General features: G+C 34.4%; 1 protein-coding gene across 2 annotated transcripts; it reads left to right on the forward strand.

Moving 5' to 3' along the window:
- Window positions 1-399: 399 nt before the first annotated feature.
- Window positions 400-12,781, forward strand: LOC106081842 (uncharacterized). 2 transcript variants are annotated; one of them, XM_059363193.1, is made up of 6 exons: window positions 400-539; window positions 8,111-8,241; window positions 8,402-8,525; window positions 8,586-9,038; window positions 9,106-9,467; window positions 12,624-12,781. In XM_059363193.1, exons 2-6 carry the CDS (start codon window positions 8,138-8,140, stop codon window positions 12,712-12,714), a joined length of 1,134 nt encoding a protein of 377 aa, XP_059219176.1. In that variant the 5' UTR covers window positions 400-539; window positions 8,111-8,137; the 3' UTR covers window positions 12,715-12,781. The 2 variants fall into 2 exon arrangements, with proteins under 2 accessions (XP_059219176.1, XP_013099515.2); XM_013244061.2 differs by lacking the exon at window positions 400-539 and adding an exon at window positions 2,514-2,727.
- The last annotated feature ends 427 nt before the right edge of the window (window positions 12,782-13,208 follow it).

Consider the following 13,208-nt stretch of genomic DNA (forward strand, 5'->3'; position numbering starts at 1 on the left):
AGCTAGTTTCGATGAATTGTTGAACCAATCGAGTTGAAGGGTCTATGTGGTTATAACAGTAAAGGTTTGCAGATTGTTTACCCATTGGTTTAACTGCACACTCTGCAAACGGGCACAAAACAATTTGACGTTAATGATCGTTAACTCTAAAATGTGGAACCAATGAAAATGAAAACATCATTGACCGATCGAAATCACGGTCAATGTTTCAACAGGTATGCGCAAAAAATAGTAGAAGGCACTTCTTTCCTCGGATATGGTTTGTTTTGTATTTAGTTATTATGTGAAGGTATCTGTCTGATTTGGGCAAATCCGCAGCAGCGATACAACGAAAGACGAAGACATCATAAATAGAAAATATTTGACATTCGTTTGAAGTTTAATTTCATTTTATGTTGTCAGTTACAATTTCGTCACAGGGGATGGGGGAGATAGAGAGATTTTAAAAACCAATTAGTTGTATGTGAGAGTATCTATGACAACGTGGTCTGTGGTCTTTGAAGGCAATAAGAGAATTGAAGATTTTTGGCCATTGTAATGTAAGCTTTCACTTTCGTTTGAACTTCGAGTTTCTTTGGTAGCTTATTTTCTCTACTTCCATGTGCGTTGTTTCAATGAATTTCTCATTCTTTAACATTTTTGCCCTAACTTACATTCATTGCTGGTGGTTGGTTAACAACAAAAACATTCATTCTTTGATTCTTGATGACATTCGACGGCATGTTGTTTGTTTCTATGCGATTAAGGTAAGTGGCCTAACCTGTTGGGATTCCCGTAGTACTACTTGTACTGCGTGCGAACTCTTTTTGTTATGTCTGTCGCCTGTGCTTCAATTTGTATGCATATCATTAAATACTCAAAGACCTTTTCCAATGTGCCTTTCTTATGTGTATATTAGCGGGCATGTCATACGTTTTTATAGATCGAAGGTTTCTCGATGGTTTGTAACGGCATTAAAGGCAGCTACATTTCCTTGGCTCTAAGAGTTACATGAAATTTTTTATTTAAACTGTAAAGAAAATTTTCCTAAGATAAATTCCACCTTTATGGGGTAAAATATTTTATTTGTGTTATATAACATAATGGCTAAAGTCACCGAAGCTCATCATAAGTAAAAGTCAACATGGGTTTGTTAGGCAAACAATCATGTACTTAACCTGTTAGTAGAAATTTAACTTTTGACAACTAAACAAGCGAGAGAGAACAGGTACAAATGGTTAAAAGTTAGGTCAGAAAACAATTTGTGTACTCTCCTACTACAGTTTCTAAGAAATAGAATCAAATTTCAAGGAAGTATTATCTAATTAATGAAATTTTATCTAAAGACAAAATGTCAATGAAATTTTATCTAAAGACAAAATGTCAATGAAATTTTATCTAAAGACAAAATTTCAATGAAATTTTATCTAAAGACAAAATTTCATGAAATTTTATCTAAAGACAAAATTTCATGAAATTTTATCTAAAGACAAAATTTCAATGAAATTTTATCTAAAGACAAAATTTCAATGAAATTTTATCCAAAGACAAAATTTCTATGAAATTTTATCTAAAGACAAAATTTCAATGAAATTTTATCTAAAGACAAAATTTCTATGAAATTTTATCTAAAGACAAAATTTCAATGAAATTTTATCTAAAGACAAAATTTCAATGAAATTTTATCTAAAGACAAAATTTCAATGAAATTTTATCTAAAGACAAAATTTCAATGAAATTTTATCTAAAGACAAAATTTCAATGAAATTTTATCTAACAACAAAATTTCAATGAAATTTTATCTAACAACAAAATTTCAATGAAATTTTATCTAAAGACAAATGAAATCTAAAGACAAATGAAATTTTATCTAAAGACAAAATTCCAATGAAATTTTATCTAAAGACAAAATTTCAATAAAATTTTATTTAAAGACAAAATTTAATTGAAATTTTATCTTAAGACAAAATTTCTCTGAAATTATATCTGAAGACAAAATGTACATGAAATGTTATCTAAAGACTAAATTTCTATGCAATTTTATCTAAAGACACAATTTCTGTAAAATTGTATCTAAAGACAAAATTTCTATGAAATTTTCTCTTTAAGACAAAATTTTTATGAAATATTCCTTCTTTCTTTTCTTTTCAAATTTCTATGAAATTTTTTCATTTAATTTTGGGTAACATCATCACATGCACATCACCTCTTATCAAAAAATGTTTCTAACACTAAACAAACTCATCAAGAGAATCATTAAATGCTAGCAATGGCTATAATAACGCAGCTACCGCTGTAGGGCGCATGCGCACACACTATTAGTAGCTGACAAACATCAGCACCTCGCTCGCACCTACCTCTAAGCCAAGCATGGCATCTAGCGTATGTTTAGTCTAAATTTACAAATAAACGCGTTAATAACTGAGGAATAAAGTGCGCGGCTGGCGTGATTCACTTAAGCGGCGGAAACGACACACAATTTAAAGTTTAAAGTGATTAGTACTGATTTTAATTAAAAAAGGAAAAAATTAACGAAAAAAAAAAATAAAAATAATAACAAAGAAATAAATTAAATTTGAAAAAGGCCACAAAATGGTGGTACCCAGCAAAGTGTTTGAACCACCCATATGTGTAAATCATTGTTCTCAAAGTATTTTACATCCTGGCATTGGATGTTTGAGATATTTTTTTAATAATCTACTGAACAACAGCATTGGGGGCCTTAAATATTTTTCGCCTCTTTTAATTGTGAGTTATTATGCAAAAAGTATGACAAAAGCAAATATTAAGTAATAGTGTGGTGTTTGAAGAAATTATATAGAAATATATATAAATAAAATACCTGTGTTTAACTAAATATATTGAAAAAATATTCAAATGAGTCAATCCGTTGAATAATTCAAATATTTTGATTATGATCCCTGTGGTAGAAGAGGTTAAAAATCAACATTGTCAACATATTGCAAATTCATAGAATTCACATTCCCATAAAATGTTAAAAGGAGACATCAAAGTGGCGTTTTTTGCAAAAACAAAGTGAATAAAATGTTGTGAACTATTAAAGAAGGGGTCATAAAATGGTGTTCTTGTATTAAAAGAATATGATTTTTTAATCAACTCGGTGAATTCAATATAATTTGTTTAAAAATAATTCTTAAAATTCAAGTATTGGCTTCGCCATGCCGCAGGTTGTGCTGTGTGTTTCTTGTGTTGGAATCTTTCAATATCTTACGCTATTTCATTGACCTAACGTATGATATATCACTATACAAAAGTATATGCCAAAAATATTTAAATGAATCAAAACAAATTTAATATTCAACATCGTACATTTGTTTTCCTATTCATTGGAACCAGTTTTCTTATATTAGGCCAAACTGGGTGTATAAAGATTAAAAAACGATTTCAATGCCATAAGAAATCAGTTCACAAAACTCTAACGGAATTTTCACGGAAACACAGTGATTTAAAACCCATTTACACTGCTCATTGAAGCCGGACTTACTGCTCACGACTTATAAAGGAAAAATAGCAAATTGTGCTATCAAATCAGGTTTTAATGATAAGTGTAAATATGCTTTTAGAGCAGCGTTGTCTAAAAAGAAAATGTTGCTCGTACTTTCCTTAAGTATTTTTATACCCTCCACCATAGAATGGGGGTATAATAATTTCATCATTCTATTTGCAACACCTCAAAATATGCGTCTGAGACCCCATAAAGTATATATATTCTTGTTCGTCATGCCATTTTAAGTCGATCTAGCCATGTCCGTCCGTCCGTCTGTCTGTCGAAAGGACGCTAACTTTCGAAGTAGTAAAGCCAGCCGCTTGAAATTTTGCAGAAATACTTTTTATTTATGTAGGTCGGTTGGGATTGTAAATGGGCCAAATTGGTTCATGTTTTGATATAGCTGCCATATAAACCGATCTTGGGTATTGACTTCTTAAGCCTCTAGAGGTCGCTATTCTCATCCGATTTGAGTGAAATTTTGGACTTGGTGTTTTAGTGTCACTTCCAACAACTGTTTTAAGTATGATTCAAATCGGTTCATAATTTGGTATAGCTGTCATATAAGCCGATCTTGGAGCTTGACTTCTTGAGCCTCTAGAGGGCGAATTCTCGTCTAAATTAAGTGCAATTTTGCACATGGTGTTTTGGTGTCACTTCGAACAACTGTGTTAAGTATGATTCTAATTGGTTCATAATCTGGTATAGCTGCCACATAAACCGATCTTGGATCTTGACTTTTTGGGCCCATAGATCGCGCAATTCTCATCCAATTTGGCTGAAATTTCGTATGAGGTGTTTTGTTATGACATCCAATAACTGTGCTAAGTATTTTTTTTTTGTTTTTGTTATGACTTCCAATAACTGTGCTAAGTATGGCACAAATCAGTACATAGCCTGATATAGCTGCCATATAAACCGATCGTGAATCTTGACTTCTTGAGCCCATAGAGAGCGGAATTCTCATCCGCTTTCGAAAAATTATGTACAACGGCTTCTCTCATGACCTTCAACATACGTGTCCAATATATGCTGAATCGATCAATAGCTTGATACAGCTCCCATATAAACCGATCTCCCGATTGTGCTTCTTGAGCGCCTACAAGGCGCAACTCTTATCCGAATGAACTGAAATATTATGCAATGTCTTCTACAATGTTCAGCATCTATGATATAGATCCAATAGCACAAAAGTTCTTTGTTTGAGAAGAGATACTGCGCATAGAACTCGACAAATGCGCTCCATGGTGGAGGGTATATAAGATTCGGCCCGCCGAACTTATCACGCTCTTACTTGTTTTGAATACTTTGAATTTTAAAAATTGTTTAAAAATAATAAATTTTTTTATTTCCTAAGCCCGTACAGCAAAAAAATCATTTTATTAATATTTTATGACCATTTAGCGAAGGAAGCTGGACTTAATGATTTTAGCATAAAAAAGCACCTACTGTCAAAAGAAGTAGGATTATTGTCATAAATTTATTTTTATTAAAAAACCATTAAATGCAACAGGACATTAAAAAGGATTTCAGAAATCTCACTCCTAAGAATTTTGAGAATTTTTTTCGTATGATTTTAGGGATATCAAAAATTGCCGACATTAGACAAGCCAATTTTCCGCCAAAAAATGACGGGAAAAATTGTTATAACTGGTTTCAGTCGTCCACATTACGCCAATCGAAATATCATTACGATACCCCTTTCCTAACTCGAGCTGGAATTTTTCTAAGGCATTTCTATTCTTGGGTATTTTGCATATTTTATATGGGTTAATGCAATTTTTTTTAAAGACCGAATTGCAATGTAATTTTTTCAAAAGATAAAATCTTTGCGATTGTTTTAAACGAAAAGCTATTAAAAGTTTTTGTAAGCCAAAATCTTCTTATTTTTTGGAATTTTTTTGCCAAAAAAATAATAATTTTATAAAAATTGTTCCGAAAGCCAGACATTTATTTAATTTTTTTATTTAAATTGAAATTGAAATTTTATCTGTAGAAAAAATGTTTTTAAATGAATTATTTGCTTGTTAGTCTGAATAACTTTTCCAAAGAATAATTAGTAATTTTTCTCAATTTTTCTCAATATGATCGAAGATTTTTGATATTGAAAAGGAAAGCTAGAGATAATAACACACACCAACCACTAAAAGACGCGTTTCGTCATTTGGTTAGAATAGCTCATCGGCCATATTGGGAGTGGAGGCTTCAAGGGCCATACGTTGGAAGGTCGTACTTATACAGAATATACCGCGAAAACGTGTCTACGATGTAAGCACGACACTGAAACACGTCTGACACCTTCCACACTAGCTGTTCTTTTCCACGGCGTGCATTTTCTTTGTATTGATAGACTTTTTTTCTTTACGACTATTTAGCTTCCATAGTATACACATGTCATTTGTGTGTATATTTTGGAAGTTGTATTAATGGCTTCTAACGCTAGACAGGTTTGAATCCCGGAGAGACTCTGTCGACTTCTTATTCTCAAGTTTTTGTTTTTGCCAGTTAGGGCGAAGATCTTTTAATTTCACAATTTTTCGTTTTGTTTCTCTTTCGAGACGAGCTTAATGATCAGAGATTTGAATTGCTGGGATTCGAAGCTGGGCACACGGAACAGCAGCAAGAGCCGTTGCCGTTGTCTAGCGTTCGAAGCCATTAATATAACTTCCAACAGATATTCGCAAAGACATCTACACTTGGAAAGGTTAGATTTAGCCTATTAATAGTGTATTGGCAATCAGTTCAAAATTCAGCTCTGACTCTATAACCAAATTTCACCGCCGATGGGTCAGTTCCTGCAACCAATAGCGACCACAATTTCATGGCAGCTGGTTGTACGTACCTGATTGGGCTGAAAAGTCCTTCACCGGTAAGGGCTGCCACCTCAGTCTACAATACACTACTACAACAACAGCAAACACAATTTTCAAAAAAATTTGGGGTTTCTTTACCAATTTCACAGTAATAGAAGAATTTTGGCAATTTTCCATTTTGAAAAAATATGTGGGTGCACGTGAAGTTTTGCTATGACTTCCAAAACCGTGGCAAGTGTGGTTGAAATCGGCCCATAAATGATATAGCTCCCATATAAATTTATCGACCGATTTAACTTCTTTTGAAAACAGCAAAGACTTGCCTAATTTTTATAAGTTATTTGCTAACCTATTCTTGAAAGCAAAGTATTGAATATGATTTCACGCTAGAATAGTTCGAAAAATCAGTAAGAGCGTTCTAAGTTCGGCCGGGCCGAATCTTATATACCCTCCATTTATCGCATTTGTCGAGTTCTTTGCGCGATATCTCTTTTCAGGCAAACAAAGAATAATGAATAAGAAGCTTATGCTATTGGAGCTATATCAAGTTATAGGCTGATTCGGACCATAAATAAATTGAATGCTGAACATTGTAGAAGTCATTGTGTAATATTTCAGTTCATTCAGATCAGAATTGCGCATTGTAGGCGCTCAAGAAGCAAAATCGGGAGATCAGTTTATATGGGAGCTGTATTAAGCTAAAGATCGATTCAGACCATATTGGACACGTATATTGAAGGTCATGGATGAAGCCGTTGTACAAAATTTCTCCCAAATCGGATGAGAATTGCGCCCTCTAGAGGCTCAAAAAGTCAAGATCCCAGATCGGTTTATATGGCAGCTATATCAGGTTATGTACCGATTTGCGCAATACTTAGCACAGTTATTGAAAGCCATAACAAAACAACTCATGCAAAATTTCAGCCAAATCGGATGGGAAATGCGACCTCTAGATGCTCAAGAAGTCAAGACCCCAGATCGGTTTATATGACAGCTATATCACCGATTTGAATCATACTTAATACAGTTGTTGGAAGAGATACCAAAACACCACGTGTAAAATTTCAGTCAGGATGAGGATTGCGCCTTCAAGAAGTCGAGGCCCCAGATCGGTTTATATGACAACTATATCAGGTTATAGACCGATTTCAACCATACTTAGCGCAGTTGTTGTTGTTAGTGATCTCAAAATACCCTCTAGAGGCTCAAGAAGTCAAGACCCAAGATCGGTTAATATGGCAGCTATTACAAAACATGGACCGATTTGGCCCATATACAATCCCAACTGACCTACACTAATAAAAAGAATTTGTGCAAAATTTCAAGCGGCTTGCTTTACTCCTTCGAAAGTTAGCGTGCTTTCGACAGGCAGACGGACAGACACGGACATGGATAGATCGATTTAAAATCACATGACGATCAAGAATATATATACTTTATGGGGTCTCGGACGCATATTTCGAGGTGTTACAAACAGAATGTGGAAATTAGTATACCCCATCCTATGGTGGAGGGTACAAAAACGGTTCGATTTGTAAAGTTATTTTGCGTCAAAAGTTTAAAATATTTATTTTTATATCAGCAGACAATATTTGCCGATATCAGCAGACTAATTTTTCTGTTTTATAAAATATGTAGGAAAGGGAAACGATATTTCAACGAGTTACAAATTCGGCTACAAAATTATATAAATTCTCCCAATTGTGCTGGGTATACAAATTCAGCATATAATGATTATTAATAATGATAATGAGGATAATTAATGACTATAATCACATCGTTAATGCATTTACTTTTCCTTCCTTTGCAGACCCCACTAGTATTAAAATCTAAAACAATGAATAAGGATATGTTCCTAAGTACATTAAAATACTATTTAAAGACTGTGTTTTGGACCGCGATGGCATCATCAACTTCATTTTACTGCATTTGTTTGTTCAGGTAAATAAAGAAAATATGTATGGGCAAGTTTCGAAAAGAACATCTTGAACTGTTCCTTTAGTCGTGGTATCCCCCATATTGTATTTCCAATTATATAGATTACATCTCAATATATTGCATATGCCCTTTTCGATTCATTTCTTTATTTATGCCTTTACAGAAACATTTTGGGACGCTTTCTTAAATACACAACGCTCTTTATGCCCACTGTATTGGGTATGCAATTTTTTTGGTTTCTTCCGGATAAAGCCATGAAATTATTTTGCACTGCCACATCACAGGCGGTATGGCATGATCGCACATCTTCCGAATTTTAATCACAACATCATGCCTTTTCATTTCAGGTGTACGAGGGTCTGCTAAGACAATATCCAAATACCATGACAAACATTCTGCTGCACTCTACGTTAACGCAAACATTTTTGTTTATGGTGAATAGTGCCATCATTTTACATTACAAACGTTTGCATGTCTATAAGGAATTTTGGTTTATGCAACCCTATCCCAAAATGAAAGAATCCGATTATGAACAACTGGATAATAATGCCAATGTAAAAGAAAATAGCAATCCCTCTGTGATGAAATGCGTTCATGGTCACATAAAATGCTCAAAGTTTCTATGGGATGGCTTGAAAATTGGGATGGCTTGTGGCATACCCATGGATTTGTTAAGCGCTCTAATGAAGGGTAAAGTTCCCAAAGGATGTAAGGGTTTGGGCACAGCAATATGGGCTAAGTTAAAAACCTTCAGACCAAATATGGCGGGATTTTTTGTTTTCTATGCTGCCATTTATAGGGTAAGTTTTAAAATCTAGATTATTGAGCATTCTACTTGTTCAAGATTTATTATCTTTTTTATTTCAGCTATCTTCATGTCTGCTGCATAAATACTATGGACATCTTTCGGCAGATTTGCAGCATTTAGTGGCTGGCTTTCTGGGAGGCTCAGCCTATCTATGGGTGAACAAAGTATCTTTTTATACTCTATCAACGGTTATTGCCATACAAGCTCTATGGGACCAATTTTGTATAAAAGTTTCACAGTCGAATGATTCGAAAACTTCAAAGCGCAAACCGAATTTAGCATTACTTTTACTTAAGGATATCTCATTTTCTCGCATTGTATTCTCGTTGAATATGGGCTATTTGGTACATAACTTTATCATTAACTATGAGGTTTTAAATGGGCTAACGAGAGGATTTCTTGATGGAGTAACTTCAAATCAGTAAGTAATTCAGTAGAATATAGTTAAATTCACTTAAATTTTTTCTTAAACGGTAAACCGCGAGATTGGTATCTACCCCACATCCAAATAATGACCGATTATGACCGTATGATACATGGGCATTATAAGAATAATTTTTGTCCTCAAATCATCGAAAGACGATTTACGAAACACGAAAAAAGATGTTGCAAATCATGCACCAACGGTGTCATTATCATCAACTGACTTTGTTGAGAATATTGTTGACATATGGGCATGCTTTTGTGAACGGGCGTTGTGATTTTATGTGCCGACCGCAATGAACATCGTCTTTTACAAACTTAAGTTTCAATGATTCTTTAAACACTAAATATACATCGTCAGAAGGGTTGTGGGCAGTTTTAATGTTTCGTTCACAACAAACACTTGGTGAGTTATGAACATTTGTTGTCAATTTGATAACATCTGTGTTGATTCACTTTTTTTTAGCCAATGGGGTCAATTTGACAACTCCTTACACATACATAGGTGCTTTGATGTGGATAATTTAAAATTATTTTGGCATGACTTCGAGTACGACACTTTCGTAAACGACAGATCCAGCTCGGAATTGTTTGGGGTTCAACTGAAAGGAGTTTATACTGCGAGGTCGGACTGGGATTCTTAACCTCAACACGGGAATCGCGGGCCCCTGTAGCTTTAGTTCCAGCCTTAGGCACCGAACGGGAGTAACGCGATGCGGTTGTAGTTCGCACCTAAATCGTTTCGACCGTTTCCCCCTGGTCTTAGAAGATAAAGTTTTTACGGAGTGACTTTGTCTTTCAAAACATGAAGCTGGATTTTGATGTTAGACCCCATTGCTTGATAGCCAAATTTTCTTTCTGTCCTCTTTGTGACAATCTATCATTCATTGTCCTTTGGGCCTGGTCCTGAAACCTTAGCTTACATGTCTTTAATTATACCCCCAACCATAGGATGGGGGTATACTAATTTCGTCATTCTGTTTGTTACACCTCAAAATATGCGTCTAAGACCCCATCGTCATGATATTTTAAGTCGATCTAACCATATTCGTCCGTCCGTCTGTCGAAAGTTCGCTAACTTTCGAAGGAGTAAAGCTAGCCGCTTGAAATTTTGCACAAATACTTTTTATTAGTGTAGATCGGTTGGGATTGGAAATGAGCAAAATCGGTCAATATTTTGACATAGGTGCCATATAATCCGATCTTGGATCTTGACTTCTTGAGTGACTAGAGCGCGTCTGTCGAAAGTTCGCTAACTTTCGAGGGAGTAAAGCTAGCCGCTTGAAATTTTGCACAAATACTTTTTATTAGTGTAGATCGGTTGGGATTGTAAATGAGCAAAATCGGTCAATGTTTTGACATAGGTGCCATATAAACCGATCTTGGATCTTGACTTCTTGAGTGACTAGAGCGCGCAATTCTCGTCCATTTGAGGGAACTTTTGCACGTACTATTTTGGTATCACTTCCAACAACTGTGCAAAGTATGGTTTAAGTCGGTTCATAACCTAATATAGTTGTCTTATGAACCGGTCTTGGGTCTTGACTTCTTCAGCTTTTAGAGGGCGCAGTTCTTACACAATATGGCTGTAATTTTGCACATGGTGTTTTGGTTTCACTTCCAACAACTGTGTTAAGTATGGTTTAAATCGGTTCATAACCTGGTATAGCTGCCATATAAACCGATCGTGGATCTTGACTTCTTGAGCCTCTAGAGGGCGCAATACTCACCCGACTTGGCTAAAATTTAAAATTTAGCATGAGGTGTTTTGTTATGGATTCCAACAGCTGTGCGAAGTATGGCCTAAATCGGTACATAACCTGATATAGCTGTCATATGAACCGATCGTGGATCTTGACTTCTTGAGCCTCTAGAGAGCACAATTCTCATCCGATTTGGCAGAAATTTTTGTACAACGGCTTCTTCCATGACCTTCCACATACGCGTTCAATATGATCTGAATCGATCTATAGCTTGATGCAGCTACCATATAAACCGATCTCCCGATTCTGCTTCTTGGGTCCCTACAAGGCGCAATTCTTATCTGAATGGATTGAAATATTACACAATGACTTCTACAATGTTCAGCATTTAATTCATTTATGGTCCGAATCGGACTATAACCTAATATAGCTACAATAGTATAACAGTTCTTATTCATTATTCTTTGTTTGCCTAGAAAGAGATACTGCGCAATAGCTCTCCATGGTGGAGGGTATATAAGATTCGGCCCGGCCGAACTTCGCACGCTCTTACATATTTTCATTTCATTTATTTAGTATATATACTTAAACTAAATTTAATGGTGAAGAATTTCGAATATATTAGAAAATTTAACAATAGGGGCAGAAAAATACAATCCTAAACAATTTATCCTATCCCAGCAAAAACTCTCATTACCAAATAACCCGAAAGGTAAGTTTATTCAATAACTAATAACTACTTATTTTTAGACATCGTTTCTAATTACTTTTACATGGCGATGTCCTAGGCGGAAAGTTCTTCCACACAAGCATAGCAATAGTTCAAAAATAGGTATACATAGGTATAAGCATGCAAGTTGTAAAAAAATAATGACATATTATCTTAGTTGAATGTTGCTAAAAAATAACTACTTAGACTCAAACATCTTAGCGCCTTTCCCCACCACCACGTTCTCAATTCTCCGTTTCTTTGAAGAAGACAAATCTTATATGAGTAATTCAAATTATAAATGAAGTTAAAACTTTGCCTTCATCACAGCCGTTAAACCAAGAATCTTCCATTTTCAAACCAGACGAACAAATAATTGAACTTATATGGATCTTTAAAGCCTTACTTCCATAATTTTCTGCTCTTTTTATAACTTTATTTTCGACAGAACTTGCATTTCAATATCTGTCAAGTTATGACTACATATTTCTGTGTAAACGGCAATCGATAGACGCCAATCATCGAAAAAATCAAATGATTTTGATTTTTCATTCATGACTGATGGTTATCTGTACATGTGACGCTACAACCTTATTTTCATCAATACTATTGCAATGACCATACATCATGATGTTCTATGTAAAATGAGCATTATGTTCATATTGGCATGCCTTAATCAACCAAACTTTTATATCACTGTATGAATTTTATTTCAAGAATATTGTTTTTCTACTATTTTCAGGACAAAAATTATTCGTGATTCCATAACGCAAAACTCCTTGGAAGAACTTGTGGCTATTGCCAAAAGCAATGCTGTCAAAACATTTTTATAATAGAACAATAATTAGGTTATATTGGCAATAGAAAATTATGGAGTTCAAAGTGTAAAATGCAAGCAAAAAATAAAATCTAATATATAAGAAAATAATTTTTAATTAAGGCCTTTATAAATATGGTAATAAATAATTTTGGGGCAATTATTAATTTCCAATAAACAATTATCAGTAGTATTTCTGTTTTTGGAAGGAATTCACAAGTTTTAATACCTCTTTATCGATGTTGCAGATAAACCCCGTTTACACTGCTCATTAAATCTAAATTTAAGGCACCCGTCATCTTATTTTATTAAGGGAAAACAGATGACCGAACCAATTAAATCCGGATTTAAAGATCAGTGTAAACGGTGTTATATATGCAAAATGTTGCATTCTGGATGAGAGGCCTCACAGTTTAAGCGAAACAGGTAAGTGAAAGCGCTTCTTATGGGCTCAATACTATAAATTGGGACATTTATATGGTAGCTATATATCTATATGGTCTGTTCCAA

The sequence above is a fragment of the Stomoxys calcitrans genome, chromosome 2 (genome assembly GCF_963082655.1).
Source record: "Stomoxys calcitrans chromosome 2, idStoCalc2.1, whole genome shotgun sequence".
NCBI lineage: Eukaryota > Metazoa > Arthropoda > Insecta > Diptera > Muscidae > Stomoxys > Stomoxys calcitrans.